The sequence below is a fragment of the Triticum dicoccoides genome, chromosome 4A, assembly GCF_002162155.2.
Source record: "Triticum dicoccoides isolate Atlit2015 ecotype Zavitan chromosome 4A, WEW_v2.0, whole genome shotgun sequence".
In the NCBI taxonomy this organism is placed as follows: Eukaryota; Viridiplantae; Streptophyta; class Magnoliopsida; order Poales; family Poaceae; genus Triticum; species Triticum dicoccoides.
Genome location: NC_041386.1, coordinates 57,292,281 through 57,307,646, shown reverse-complemented (window position 1 = coordinate 57,307,646; position 15,366 = coordinate 57,292,281). Strand labels below are relative to the sequence as shown.

Genomic DNA, 15,366 nt, shown 5'->3' with positions numbered 1-15,366 from the left:
GTCGAGGGAGTGCGGGGCGCGGGTGCGGGCGCGCTTGCAGAAGGGGGTCTGGTTGCAGTTGCGGAACTCGTCCCTCTTCCAGGCGAGCGCGGCGGGGGAGGCGAGCAGGAGGAGGAGGAGGGGGACGGCGAGGGGGAGGGCGCGCGGCCGCGGCGGGGGATCCATGGCCGCGGCGTCGGATCTGGTCTGGACTGTGGAGCAGCGAACTCCCTCTGCCCCTTTGCTCCCTCGGCCGGAGCCTTTGCAGGACTGGGGGTGGGGGGATGACTCGCCGTTCGTCGATGGGCCAGCCGCCGAATTGGGAGCGTAGCGGGCCTTGTAGGGGCCGTGTGGTAGATTTTGTGCGTCTTGGCAGGCCTCCGGAGCAACAGCGCTCTCATTCCTTTCTCGTCGTGCTCGCGAAATCAAAAGATAAGAGAAGGATATTCCTACAAGGCTTTACAGAGTTCAGTAATTCTCGGCCGCCGCCTCCTCCTCCCGCACCCGCTCGTCCCTCCCCCTCCTCCTCTACGCCTCCTCCACCCTAACCCTAGCAGCACCCCACGCCGCCGCCGTCTCCTTCGCCGAGCCCGCCAGACCCCCGCCGCCCACCTCCCCTGCGCCGTCGCCGTCGTCCACCACCACCACCACCGCGGCCCCATCCTCTTTCCATCCCTGCCGGCCCCAATCCCCTCACCTTCTCTCCCGTGGCCAGTGGATTCGCCCCTTGGGAGGTCGATTCCTCCGAGCCGACGGTCTGCAGGGCCGGCCAAGAGCGGCACGTACCCCGTCAGCGCGTCGGTGGCGACGGCCCCGCGGGTCGAGGCTGGCCCCCAACGGCGCTGGCGCTGCGTCGGGTACTTCCTTTGCCGGCGCCACACTCCACCCCTTCTCCTCCGTGTTCCTCTCACTGCCTATGCCGCAGGTTCCTCTCCCTTTCCCTCCCTCCCTCACTCTCTCTCTCTCTCTTTCTCTCTCTCTCTATCTCTCAAGGCTGACTTGCGGCTTGATCTTGTTTTTTAGGTTGCTGCTCGCGGTTGGTTGCAAGGATAGGTGTTGCCGTGGTCAATTTCTCCTAGGAAGGTTTGTCTTCAACCTCTGAAGGTTTGTCTTCGACTATGCTCCGAGAGGTGTGACGGTCTGAGAGGATATAATGGGATGGCTCCATATGCTAGAGTGCTTGGTAGCCTGTTGTTAACTCCTGCTCATAACTCATCAATTTGTTTTATATGTGTGCATATGGACAAATTAGTGGGCATGATTTATATGTGTGCATATGGCCAAATTCGCTAGGAACAGAGTGACCCCTCTCCTTTCCTTCCGTTTGGTTTCACTTCGTGCCATCATTTGATTTGTCGACGGGCACAGAAAGAAAGGGAGGACAGAGTGCTTCTTGCCTAAGTTAGTGTTATATTTTTTTGTCTGAATTTTAGTTTACATGACACGACACCCAGTGGCATATAGGATGTTTTCAACTGTTTTTCGGGGCAAATGACAATTATAGTAATTAAAATGACCCCATTAGTAATATCTGTTATCTCTTTAATTAAGCCTTAGAAATCAAGACATGTGATAGATGATGTGCAGGTTTGATTTCAGAATATTGTTAGCCCAACATGCATGATATTCGTGCATTAGCCACATGTATATTAGTCCCAACTCCCAAAATGACCTCTTTTGACTATAGATGGTACCACTAAAATATTTTGAACAACATCTAAATTTCTCATTTGCTTCTCTGTTTACATGACCCACGATGCACTTGATTTTCAAACTAATAGATTTGGAAACAATAATAGTTTTGGTTTGTTTTTATTCAACAGCAGTTGCATATTCTTGCTATAATATGTGATATAGTCTGTTCTGACTATCATGCTTCTTAATTTCCAACATATTAATCCAACAATTACAACATAGCCTGATAGAGATTCTTATCTTTCACTCATTCTTTGGTTTAATTTTTAACTTGGCTGTTTTCATGGTTTGTTTGTGCAGCCATGCATCTACAGGATGGTCTGCCCATTGCTTACACATGTGAAAAGCGAGTGACGCATGTCAAGCTGCTGGGAGCTCAGGGCACGTTCATCAGCTTCAGCTGCATCAGTGCAACTGTAAGTATCTTTGAATTTGTAGTCAACTGAATACAAAATCTCAAGTGTATATTTTCTTCTGACATGTTTATTTCGGTTGTGTGTGCTTTTGGCTTCTAGGAAAATGCAGTGCTGGTCGATGGTCCTGCTGCCCTCTTGTCCGACATACATTTATTTATGTATTTGACGCACCTGGTTAGTTCATGTTGTTATGATGTTCAAGAACAACAAGATACTGTAGTTAGTATTCTACTCTATGTAGCCTCTTTGTCCTGGATAGTACTGAGGACGAATGGTAAATCTATATATGTGAGCTCAGGGTCTTCATGGTGATGCATGTGTTTGCTGCTATTTGGCTTTTGCATTTATTACTTCTGTTTGTGATTCATCTAGGTGATGTGCACTCTACATACGATTTAGACCAACCGATGTGGACTCTACATGCATCATGAAGCCATTCTTTTGCATGCACATGATGTAGATGTTTAGGCTCAACTCCGCGGTTTGGGAAGTTCTTTAATAGACCTCTGGTAGATTTTCTGATGTTTAGCAACACATTTTTGCAGGGTTCCACATGCTAACCTCGGCAAGCACATACAACAGGGTCGTCTTCCTCTCTGGCCGCTTCCACACCGTCATGGATGTCGCAGACCTCATCCTCGAGAAGCTCCTCTACCAGGTACAAACATTCAGATTCACGCCGTCTCCCTCTCCCTCTGCATCTCTGTAAAAATAGGGTTAACATTTCTTCAGAAATACACTCTGTTAACTGATTTGGTTCCTTCTGTATTGACCTGCGCAAAATAGGATCAATGAAACCATTGATAGTAATCAAGAGTATAACTATATGCTCGCTTCATGGTGCTTTACCTCAAGATGTTTGATATATTCTCATATTGTACTTTTAGCTTTTTGGTAATTACCGAATTGTTTTCTTTTTCGGTGTTCTGCGGTGATGGAAGAGGTTCTAATGATCTTCCAGCCAGGGAGGAAGTGAACTCACAAAAATATGAGGCAGGTGACATGATCCGCTTGCAGCAAATCTTACTTGCTCCCTATCGGGAATTTTTCTTTTCACATGTTGTTGAGTAATGGGAAAAAAGTAACGATGCAAGTTGAGTGATTGATAATTAGTATATTATAGGTCCTGATTTCATTGTTTAAAGTCACAATGCAGTCATGCTTGAGGTGGATGTGTATAAAATTCTGTAACGACTGTATGTTGCTGCCAACATGTGCTTGAGTTGCTCATGTTATCCTAAATGGCACTCCTTAGGATTTCTTGAGCTGGTAAAATTATAGCGGCTGTCCAGCATATACGGTTGGTCGCCTTGGCCTCAAAATGTGCAGGTCAGGCATCTCTCCCTTTTAGATAAAAGCAATAATACCAACTTCATTAAGCTTTTGAGGTCGATTTGCCTTTGCCAAAACAGGAGTGAAATATTTCTAAAAACAAAATAGAAGTATAATTAGTTCAGCCTAAAAACTACTGTGCAAAAGGGGCTTTCAGCGGGTGTCATCATCCTCAGATTGGTGCGACAGAGCCACGCAATCGAGTCAGGCCAGTCATAAGTCATAACCCATGGCCATTATCGAGGCGTAGCTGAGTTGGGGTAGTCGAATAGATCTGACCTTTGCTTATTCGGATATCATCCTCTCCTCCCCTTTGCCTATTCTTATTTTTCATTTGATTTGCGCGTGCATGCATGAGGTCTCGTCTCATCTCTGCTTGTGTGCAGGAAGGCCATGGAGTAGCTGCTTGGTTCAAGGGCATGCCGTGGCTGCTCCCTATGTAGAGCGCGTGGACGGAGGAGCTGACCCTCCTCACGCAGCCAGGCCAGATGCAGCGATGGGTATGATTCATGGCTGCCTACTACTGCCCTCCCTCCCTCCCTCTCCCACTCAGATGTGAGTTGGATTCACCTTGCAACTGTACAGGCAGTATGAACTGCAAGTAAAATTGATGGTTCAACTTAAATTTGACCAAAACTGCAACATCCTCCATCATCCCCCTTTGGATGTTCAGCATACAGAGAGTTCATTGGCACACGGATTGCTGAATTTGAATACCGTCATTGTAATCAACTTTATGTAGCAAATTTAATCGTCCCTGTTATGTTACCCTACAACACCCTCATTGTTGTCATGTTACCTTGCAAAGTCCTCTCATTTTAGTCCCAACGTCTCTTCATAGTGATTTAACTGACAGATATTTGAGCTGGGCTTTTTACTATACTTCTGGTAGCTGATTCTCTTCACCAATTTTCATCAGGTCTGTACTCTGAGGGTTACTTTCATTTGCGTTGAAAGCTATGTGGGTCATTTGTCACGGCCACAGATGCGGCCCCGGAGCTGTCGGGTTAAGGTGGAGGCCTGAGTAGCCGACATCTACTGCGTCCTCTTCGACGCCGTGCCCAACGCCAAGTCTGCCATGTAAGGGACCCTCATGCACGCTCCATATCAGTACTTCTCTTTAGCTACTAGCCTGTTGTTTGCCGTGTTTGGGAGTGGCGGGTTCGGGTGTGAGAGATGGGCTTCAGGGTTTGGTAGTTCCTGCGGAGATCGGATATTCTGTAAAGGGATATGTGTTGTAGTCTGGTAGTTCTTGGTATCTTTTCCAAGGGATATTGTTGATAGTTGCAGTCTGGTGATAGTTGCAGTCTGGTGATTGTTTTTATCTTTTAGAAGGGATATTACTTCTACAGAAAATGGCCAAGAGAAGTTCAGTTCAAGCTAAGCATACAATTTCTGAATTAGATAAAGCTGCAGATAGAAAAAATACCACTTCTCATGCACCAAGTGATCCCCAGAAGGTAGGTTATAGTGTTCTACTGCATGACAGGCTGTGTATTTTCCTTTATAAGGAGTAAAGTTTTCCTAACATGCTTTGTCAGATTAATATAATTCATGCATGTGGCTCTGCGATTTTGAAGTATCCTCTGTTCTGTTTCTTGTAGAGCTGGTTACATTCCACCTAAGGTCTATTCAGCAAACATATTTGGGTTTGTAATGTCTGATTTAATTCTACAAGATAGTTTCATGGAAGTTGATTCGCCTGTGACAGATTACGCTCTGTACCAGTTCGGCACCAGCGGCGCCGTCGTCGCCGTCGCCACCACCGTTACGCATCCGCTCGGTCAGTCAATTGCGCAGGGTTTTTAAAAAAGGTTGTCCATCTTGAACCGTAATCTGTTCGACAGTGTTTTTCTAATTCCCTAGGAAATTATTAGTCATTTTTGTGTTTGGAGATACACTGTTAAGGTGACTAATAAACTTTCCTCCTTTTACAATGTACAGTTCATATATAAGTTCATATATTGTTTTGTTCACATGTATATGAGATGCACGGTTATGCCTAATACCTGAAACATATGAACTGAGAGACGTTCTTTTCTTCCTGGACATGTTGTTATCTATCTCCTTTGGTATGGCATCTCCTTTTATATTATTTAACAAAATTCTTTGCTACCAGTGAAATATCCTAAACAATCTGGAAAATGTATAGCTCAAATGGATATATATATATATATATATATATATATATATATATATATATATATATATATATATATATATATTATTGTGCTGCTGATCTATTTACTTGATTGGCTCTTCGACGGACGTCTCCTTCACATGTATCTTTCTTCTACCTTTTTTGCTGACCGGTTGTTCTCGCTACTCCTTTTCAGTTCTTCATGTGTACAGGAAGAATAGGAAGCAAAAAAGGGAGGTGAGGAGGACTTGTGTACACATGATTAGGTCGGTCATGGATTTGTGTAGCTAGCTAGCTAGCATAGCTAATCTTATGTGGCTGATGCACAAATAGATCGAGTGGCACTTTAAATTTTCTCCACCTAATGATTTTCTTGTTATTTCCTTCTGAATACTTAGCCAAGCACTGTTTCATTCATGTGAAACTCAAGATTTGATAGTGGCAACCTCAAAGAGATAGTGGTGCATGTACATATCTCACAATTTGACAAATAGTTAAATTCCCTATATTTTAGTATTTCTTTCTTATTCCTATTTCTGGTGACTAAACTGAATTTCTATCCTTTTGCTCCCTGAGTTCTTGATGGAATCAACACTCAGTTACATGAATCTGTTTTCATTTGTGCGGATTTGAAGGAGCTTTTATCATTTCCATCTATTTTAACTGCAAGTATATTCAGCTGTATTTTTTATTTCGGTTTGCAAAAACTGGCGTCGGTCATGCTCTTGAAATCATTACCACGAGTTATATTTGTTGATTTCTTATAGTTTATGTATTTCTCAGAGCTTGTTACCTATTTATCTTAAATGTTACCTTGCTTTGGCATTTCAGAAACATTGTAGTTGCTTATTTGTATTCTATACTTTTGGGTGATTTTACCAGTACCTTGCTTATGTTTGTACAATACTATTGGATATCTGATGGAGCTTTCATTGTTGTACTGCTTATTCCACCCCTGGCTTTGCTTTCCCCTTTTCTGGCTGGTCTCGATGCACTTTTCAGCCGAGGACCCAAAAGATATCCCGTGCCCCATATTTCTACACTTGTAATACTACTTCTGTCCCTGTCGAGTTCGATATGGATATGCCCCAAAATGTATTTTTATTTTGTTAAACAGTTCAACGCAACTTAGTGATAAAATATGTCTTCTATTTATGTACTCTTCCTCTCAATCACCAATATGGTCCCAGTTATCCATGTTTATGCACGTGTTGTCTGCAGGTGGTTATGCTGGTTTTATCTTTCGATTGGTTGTTAGCCCCCTACAAGAGTTGCCACAATATGAAAAGGCTCCGAAAGGTGTCACGGTCAGGAATCTTTTTCCAGGCATCCAGTGATGATCAGGTAACCAAACCATATCACAGGATGTGTGTTTGTGTGATCCGGCAAAGTAATGCTCTTCTTTTGTGGTATGTGGAAAGTAATGCTCTCTTTGTTTATTCATTTTTGGAGCCATTAAATATTTTTGCCCTCATAGTAGTTTTAGATGTTATGCCTTAGCATATTATATCAATGAGAAGTGAATGTGTTTTAGCTCGTATCTTCTAAATTAGTGTCTTCCACCGCATATCAGAAATTAATGGTTCATATCATGTTTTGTATTTCTGTTATATCATGTACTTCTTCAAAATTTGTATCTCAACCTAGCTTTCTTAGTGATAATTTTAGTGGAAGAAATTATATTTCTTTTCGAGTATGAGGACTGTTATTTATTAACAACAAGTATTTATCACCTTTTAAAAAATTAGTCTCCTTATTAACAGAAATACACTGATCCTATTCTACCACTATAATTTAGTTCATGTGCTGTAGGCATCACTGTCATTGCAATTCCTAAAGATATGGAATTCTCATACTAATGCCGCTAATATATTTGCTCAAGAGGTCTCAAATTGAAAGCTAGGCACACTCTTCTTCATAAATCGTGTTTTATAACCAGATCAACAAAGTTTTTGTATTTCATGATTGATAGATGAAGTCATGTTTGCCAATGTCACCCAAAAATACACTAATTATTTTCCATCCTGAGCTCATTTCCATGCCTGCTCTGGAATATTTTCCTACGGAGAAGATGGCCACAATACCAATTGGGCAGACTTTGTCAAGGCGACAGGAATAGAAGAATAACATATACTCAGATAAGGATCTTCGCCTTCAAGATTATAAGGGGAAATTATTGCTCACTGTCCTGTCCATATGCTTTAGAAGGAAATCACAAGTGTATTTTCTATACAAAACCATCATGTGGTCATCTATATTACAAACTATTCACACCATATTCATATGGAATGGCACTTATGGCGGTAGTTGAATCAAAGCTATCTATCAGTACGCCTAACTATGGCTTTGTAGTTTTAGCGCATCCACTGCCACTGTGTTGGCATTTGCTCTCTAATGTTCCTGCTTGTACTACTGAACTTAATGTCAACTAATTAGCTTTTGCAATCTCATGGCTGCATTGAGCTTGATGTTGCCTTACTTTTGGGGCCGGTTAGTTTTTATAATCTCATGACTTTGTTGAACTCGATGATGTTACACTTCTAAAATGTTTGTTCTTTTTCATGAACCAGAAAATCGGTTGTTTTGTTACATGTGCTATACTTGCCTTCCTACTAATGCATCATGCAATTTGATCTTCTGCTGTTTGGCCATGTTGGTTGAACCGGCACCCTCGCGCCAAGGCGCGTTGCCGATCTAGTTAAAAGTAGGCTGCACCGAACAGCTGCAGTCTTCGCCTTCAAAGAAAACTAAACATGTCTGCCTCAGGTTTCTTTTCTCTTTAATCTCTCCTAATAATAATAATAATAATAATAATAATATATTATATATATAAACATATAATAATAATAGTATATAATAATATATAATAATAATAATAATAATAATAGTAATAATAATCTCTCCCTAATAATAAAGCACGGATTGGGTCTCCGGGTTCACCGTCACAATACGCTTCTTTCCGTAAGTTTACGCTTTCAGTTTCGAAAAAACTCATATTCAAGGTGGTACTAATTTTTTGCTTAGGTAATTTTCGGTTTCCCGTGAATTTACGTCCTAATTGTTGAGCCTACAAACGAAGCAGCCCATATGTTCTTTGCCGCTGCATGCCTTCTAGCCCATCGTTTGTTTGTTCTTTGCGCTCAAGTTTTGTACATTGCCGGCCTGCATCTCTTTTTCTCAAAAAAAAAAGACCTAGCTCGATTTCTTCCATAACATGTACTCCTCCGTAGCTGTGTTGAGAATCTTTCTTCCATCAAATAATCCCACCTCGCTACTTTACATCTGATCTTACCAGTTCATATACGTACGCCCTAGAAAATCAACAAGCGGTCTCCAAAATCAAGAAGGAAACAAATCAAGAAGGAAAAATGAGGGACAAGAACAAATCAAAGAGAAGAGAGCTGCCGAAGATACGACACACAGCCATCCCCAACTGCAGCAATCCCGTCGCCACCGCCGCCGTCGCAGGCCTAGCCGAGGCAGGTGGGCCGCGGGACGAGGCGTTGGACGCCTCCTCGGGGTCAACACGAACAGACGAAGCGGCGCGGGATCTAGCGGAGGCCGTGGTGGACGTACGAATCGGGCCAGATCCGAGGCTGCTGGCACAGGGATCTTATGGTCCCCGTCGCCGACGAGCTTGCTGGAGCCAATGAAGGGACCAGCGCGCGTTGGCCGGCCTTGCTCTGGCGGAGGAGCGCGAGGGCGTGCCAGCTGCTGCACGTGCCGGAGCTGCTCCTACTGTTCCATCGCCGTCGGCCGGCCTTCAGTGGCGGCGGCTCCAGAGCAGGGTCCCGGCAGCAGCAGGAGGCGGTCTCGGCGCGGCGGACGAAGACGAAGAGGCATGGCGGGCTCCCTGGAGAAAACGTGCGAGACAGAGAGCGAGATTAGAGAGAGAAGAAGGGAGAAAGCCGGCGCAGTTGGAAGAGGCAGCGCCGGGAAGTAGCCTCAGGGCCCCGACGGGTGCGGATCAGCTTGCAGGAGACAAGCCGGGATGGGTGAGACCATGACACACGTATTGTTGTTTTTACAGTTTTTTTTAAGCTTGTTTTTACAGTTTGTTAAATTCACACATATATATGTTTTTTAGTTTTTTAAGGATGTCACATCTAAACTTTCACAAATACCGCAACAACAAAAAACAAAAACAAAATACTGAGAAAAAAATAGACCACAAACAAAATGGACATCAGGTTAGATGTGACATAACTATGTCACATCTAGATGTGTCCTAGACAGACCATGTTTTTATGCATTTGGACATATTTTGCCATCCGGGCTGTCCGCCGACCGGTCCAGACCTACTATCTAGCACAAGACAAAAACAAATGCGAAGGGCTTTGCAAAATTTATTTTAAATGTTTTTTGCTCGTTGATTATGTTTGGAGTTCCTTTCTTTGTTATTATCTTCATTGCATTGTCAGTTTCTTTTATCCGGTACCATTTTGTGGTTATATATGCTTTACTTATTCACTTAGAATATCAATGTCTTATCAGTGTATCGGTTCACTTGCACAAGGATCTTGCCAAAACATCCAAGTTTCCCGAACATAAAAATTATGTCATTTCGGTGGAACAAAGAATTTATTTCTAGCACGGTGAAACAAATAATTTATCTCTTGCACTGAAATTATGTTTCTTACCAACAAGAATGTATCATTGCAGTATTTTTATTATGTTACGACTAATTGTTGGGTTGGGTTGCTCCATTAGCAAGAAGTCAATTTGTCAGTGGAAACATAGTTGCAAGGATGCGGTATTTCAACTTTGAGGTTACTTAAGCTTTTGGATTTCAGATTTAGTTGCCATCACGAAACTGGTATGCAATTGAGTTGCACTTGCGCACACATGCTGATTTCTAAATTTCGCACAGTACTATAGTTGTGCTCCTCTAAATAGCTTATATTTGAGCACAGTCTTGCGGAATAGTTACAGTGAACAAATATCTTGCATTCGATTGATTTGATTTGTTAGTTTTTTGAACGGCACTGCCCCTATTAGGCTAAGTAGAAACACTATACCGGGACTAAAGTACATCAGGTTACCTCTCATGAGGTCTGTGGAATTTTTGTAATTTGCGGTATGGTATTTTTGGAATTATTTTGGGTACAAGGAAAGAAGTGACAGAGAACTGCAATTGTTCCGTGGTAAAATTTACTGAAATTGGTGTTTCTTTTCAAGATTATATTATTGTTTGCCCATTTGTTCCTTGGATGATCTACTAATTTTCTTTTCTATTCCTTGCGGATAATTTGCTTCAGTTCATCAGACTACCTGGGGAAATAGGCTCATTGTTTATCTAAAGATATATTGGGCATCGGTCCACCTGTCATGAGGTCTCTAAATTTTTTAGGCATGTTTGCAGATACTATGCTTGGACTCACAAATGCATGTAGTGCTTCCGGATGTTCTTCATTTTTTCTGTGTTATTCCTCTTTCAAGTTTTTGGTCCTTGAAAAATAATAGTACTTGCTAGGTTTCTAGCTTTACTTTTTTTGTAGTACAAGCTAAATGTATATACCTGAATTTACATATCAGAGTGTTTGAGTTGATTAAGAGTATGAGAGACAACAATTTTCATCCTCAAACAACACCCGACATCATTAATTTTCTTAGTTACCAATTGAAACATGAGGTAGTAATAGCACAACTTAAGTGTGTGAACATATCATTATAAAATGATTGGCCGGATTATGTTTTTTATGCATTCTAGAAGTGGCATTTCTGTGAAATTACATACTAGCTTTGCATTTTTCTCGGAACACTGTGAAATTGTGTCGGAGAATATTTTTGCTCCTTTTCCATTGTTCGTTGCCCATTCGTCCCGTTCTGCTCCTGTTTGTCATGAGTAATGTGATGTGTTGAAATAGAGGGCACAAACTTATGGGGCCTTTTAGCCATGGGGCTATTGGACTAGAGGCATGTGATATTTTTTTCTCCCGATATATGTTTTCGATGGCTTTATTTGATGGCCACAATTTTGTTACCCCGTTGCAACGCACGGGTCCTTTTGCTAGTCTTTACCTAATAATAAAGCACGGATTAGGTCTCCGGGTTCACCGTCATAATACGCTTTCTTCTCATGTCATAATACGCTTTTACGATTTATATGGACAAAATCGCAATATAAACGAGGTGGTACTAAATTTTTGTCTCGCAATTCAATCATGCGTCTTCCGCGCCTGAGCTTCAGCCCATCTAGCATGCATGTTCTGCGTCTGGGCTGGATGCAGCTGTGGCGGCCCATGCGTGGGGTGTTTAGGCGGTCAACGCCGCATAACCGTGCCTCCCGATCCCACCTCCAGCCCGCCGCCACCTCCCGGCATGCCCCGCCCCACCTCAGCGCGCGCAGCCGGCCGCCGCCGCGCGCCGCCACCGCCGACCCCGCCGGCACGCCTACCCCTATCTCTGGATCGAGGCGGGTCAACGAGCGTGTGGGGCGGCAGGCGGCTCTCCGGCTCGACCCGATCGGATCCGATCGAGTGAGGCCTGCACAGGGCGGCGTCGGATGGGCTGGACGCACAGAACGACGGTGGCGTCCGGATCCAGGCGAGCGTCGGCGGCACAAGGCGTCGTGGTTCTCCGGGGCAGCGCCATGGTTGCTCCGCCGTGCTCCTGGAAGAGAACGAGGAAGGATGAGGGAGAGCAAGCATGGAAGATGCCGAGAACCCAAGCTGCTCCCTCCAGCGTGCCCCCTCCATGGCTCGTCGTCGCTCTGTGACCACATCCAGCTCCAGGCAAGCCTTCCGGACAGCATCTCTCCTCCCTCTCCCTCCATCTTTATTTGTCTGCTAGCTTGCTACAAAATTCTAGAACTATCTGATTCCAAAGGCTTCTATTGAAAAGTAGCATGATTTCAAATGCTTCTGCTGAAAAGTAGTGTCAATCTTCAGCAGAAGCCTTAGTTATCCATGGTCTCTCATCCTGACTTTTGAAAAGCAGTTCAACAATGTCTATTGGGATGTCATCTCTCATGGCAAGTTTCTCTTCTTCGGTAGTTTCCCCTCAAAGGCTGTGCTTACCTGGAGAAACCAGAGGATATAAATGAGGCTGTACAATTAATCTCTTAAGTATTTAGCAGAGAAGCACTATTGTGCAAACACTAATATTGGTTTCCCCTCTCTTCGATTATAGTGCCAAAAAAATAATGGTACCGAACAGCACATACATAAGTGTGGTGGACACTATCCTGCGGCATGATGCTCCTGCTTCCCTGCTGTTTGCCATGGATTTAACATATTTGTCTTGTTGGGAATCCGAGCAGCTGTTGCAGAAGGACGTCAACCTCCTTAATCCGATGGCTGAGCTAGAGAAGCACTCACAAGAAGAAGCATCTCGTGCAGTCCATCAACTCATCATGTACGTGCGCATCAGATCATGTATGGTCCAGAGGAAATATTCCTTTCTCTTTCAATTGATTTGTCTCCTGGCCCCTTTTGTCTTTGTTTTATATGTCCGTAGGATGTCATGTGCCAGAACCGCTTCAACATGTGAGCATGATCCTTTCCAAGCTTTAGTAATGTGTTGCTAGCGAAACACAATAACATTAATACCATGTATTTTGTATTATTGACTTGGGGAATTGATTTAAATTGCTATTGGTGGTTATAATAGTTTGCTATACTTTTAGTAGATTATGTTTATGCAAGTTAGACATAGAGCGGCTGTTCGAGAAAGTATGTAGATTTAGGAAGTAGGAACAAGCCCATCCTGTACTACTGTTGCGTTTTGCTGATGTGCTCCTGTCGCATGTGCTAATGTTTGGGCTCTTGTCGCAACATCTAAATTATTGTTTGAAAAAGGGAGGTTTAATTTAATGTAATTGTTTTTTATTACACAAAATGGACCACAATGTCGAATCAACCATTGTTATACACTTTTAGTAGTACGGTGTGGGATACTTTGTCTTTGTTTTCGGACAATCAACTCGCAGTCCAGGTTGAAGTGACTAAAAAACGGTCCGTTTCTGAATTGGGATCTCCACCCCATATCACTATCCCGACACACAACACAGCTTGTCCTTCTCTGAGTTTTCGCACTGCCAGACCTCCTCTCCGACTTCCGGCCTTTCCGCGAGCTCCGGCCGATGTTGTACCACGCACGACACCTGGGGCCACCCCCGCGTCGTTGCAGTTTCCATCTAGGATGATCATAGCTTTCCCGAGCTTCGTCAGCCATTTGCATGCTAACTATTCGGTCAATTGACCCAACGGACCGGAGGGAATTTTCTGTTTTTTTACTTTGGTTTTCCATTTAGTACTAAAGTGATCACGACCACAACCACTGGACAAGGCTAATCTTATGAGGAAGGCATCAATAGCAATCTCATCGAGTGGGTTGTGTCGCTTTGTTTTGACCTGTATTTCCAAGGCTCCAGCATGCTAAGCCTAGAAGTTATGCAACTGGTTATCCTACCTCCCTTCTTTCAAAGAAATTGGTTATCCTACCTCTATCCATGGCAATGTCCATTTTCTTTTGGTAGTGATGATCCGCATCATGTTGTGGTTTGTAGTAAAAAATATGTACCCTTTGCAGCGTTCATTTCTTAGTGTCAGTTGACTTCTCAACTGTCTTCCAAGTGACTAATTTTTTAGTAGTTTATCGCTAACAAAAAAGGAATTAAAGAGGGACTTGCATGTTTGTGGGAGATTATGGTGGGCAATGAGAAAAAGAAAAGACCCAGTAAATGGGTCTGGCATGCGTGGTGAAACGGAATTAAAGAGAGAGACTTGCATGAACGATTGATGGGGGAAAAGGAAAGGTCCATTAAATAGGCAAAAAAAAAATCCCTGATATTGCGACATGCATGACGGGGGCTAACAAAAACAGAATTAGATAATGGTGTGAATATACTAAGTAGAACATTTAGTCAAAATATCATATTGTCTTTTTTTTCGTGCGTGACTTCTGACCGCTATATTTTTGTATGAGGGTGATTCTTTAGCTAATTTGCACAATATGTTGTATCTACCTATTTTGTGAGTGATGTGCTAGCGCTTTTGTCGCTTTTCTAACATATTCCTGGCAAACTTATTAGCACAACATTTCCTTGCTGTATTGGCAAATCTAGCCCTGATGTTAATTCCGCTTTATACTATATTGTGTAGCGTAGCCTTTCAACATTTGCATTTTATGAGAATATTGTGGACACTTGATTTTTAGTTATATTATTTTAGTTTCTAATATGTTGACATAGAGAGAGAATAAGCCGTAACACGAGTGGGGTGTTGTGTTCAAATGGAGGATGTAGAAATAGAGGACGTAGACATGTGTGTGTGGGTGGAGCAAATGGGCAGGGTTTTGGGTCGTTTTATTGTGTTTTCTCCCGTTACAACATATGGGCATATTTGAGAAGAACTATTGCTCCACGGAGAAGAATGTGCGGCGAATTTTCCTTTGCAAATATTTTTTTGATGATAAGGATTTCTTTTCTTCCGTTGCAACGCACGAGTCCTTTTGCTAGTAATAATAAAGCACGGATTGAGTCTCAGTCTCCGGATTCACCGTCGCGTCATTTTTTTGAAAAAAACCCTGTGTTTTACTGTAATTAACCCGCGCTACAGTTTTAATGCTAATAAACAGAGAAAACGTTTCGTGTGTTGGGCTTGGGCCTCGGCTCGGCCTTTAGGGTGAAAAAAAGAAGAAGAGCACGAACGAACCGGTACGGACGAGGGAAAAAACGCACGCCCCGTCTCGACCTCCAACGCGCCGCCGGCCCCCTGCCACGCTGCTGCGCACCGCCGGCCCCCGACACGCCGCCGTGCGCCGCTGCAGCCGACCCCCGCCACGCCGCTGCGTGCCGCCACC

The 15,366-nt window shown here is 43.4% G+C and overlaps 2 protein-coding genes and 1 long non-coding RNA gene across 12 annotated transcripts in view; 2 read left to right on the top strand and 1 right to left on the bottom strand.

The window, feature by feature from the left end:
* LOC119284945 (probable glucan 1,3-alpha-glucosidase) overlaps positions 1-218 on the bottom strand; it is a 4,119-nt gene extending 3,901 nt beyond the window's left edge. The window contains exon 1 of the mRNA XM_037564131.1: positions 1-218. This exon is cut by the window's left edge and continues 1,368 nt beyond it. Coding sequence (XP_037420028.1) covers positions 1-165 — 165 coding nt within the window. The 5' untranslated portion in view covers positions 166-218.
* Positions 219-315: 97 nt separating this feature from the next.
* On the top strand, positions 316-8,044 carry LOC119284946. 10 transcript variants are annotated; one of them, XR_005139294.1, is made up of 11 exons: positions 316-904; positions 1,003-1,083; positions 1,975-2,090; positions 2,190-2,264; positions 2,636-2,748; positions 3,056-3,087; positions 3,809-3,922; positions 4,342-4,502; positions 5,134-5,236; positions 5,759-5,828; positions 6,784-8,044. It is a non-coding gene; the product is annotated as an uncharacterized LOC119284946 (long non-coding RNA). The 10 variants fall into 10 exon arrangements; XR_005139295.1 differs by having other exon boundaries at positions 3,052-3,087; positions 3,813-3,922; XR_005139292.1 differs by having other exon boundaries at positions 3,052-3,087.
* Positions 8,045-11,771: 3,727 nt separating this feature from the next.
* Positions 11,772-13,923, top strand: LOC119284944. The gene is made up of 2 exons (XM_037564130.1): positions 11,772-12,296; positions 12,824-13,923. Exons 1-2 carry the CDS (start codon positions 11,787-11,789, stop codon positions 13,088-13,090), a joined length of 777 nt encoding a protein of 258 aa, XP_037420027.1. The 5' UTR covers positions 11,772-11,786; the 3' UTR covers positions 13,091-13,923.
* The last annotated feature ends 1,443 nt before the right edge of the window (positions 13,924-15,366 follow it).

Excerpts from the sequence above, each read along its gene's own strand:
- LOC119284944 (XM_037564130.1), top strand. The coding sequence starts at position 11,787 with ATGCAGCTGTGGCGGCCCATGCGTGGGGTGTTTAGGCGGTCAACGCCG. Across the intron at positions 12,297-12,823 it reads GTGACCACATCCAGCTCCAG|CTGTTGCAGAAGGACGTCAA; the intron begins GCAAGCCTTCCG and ends GAATCCGAGCAG.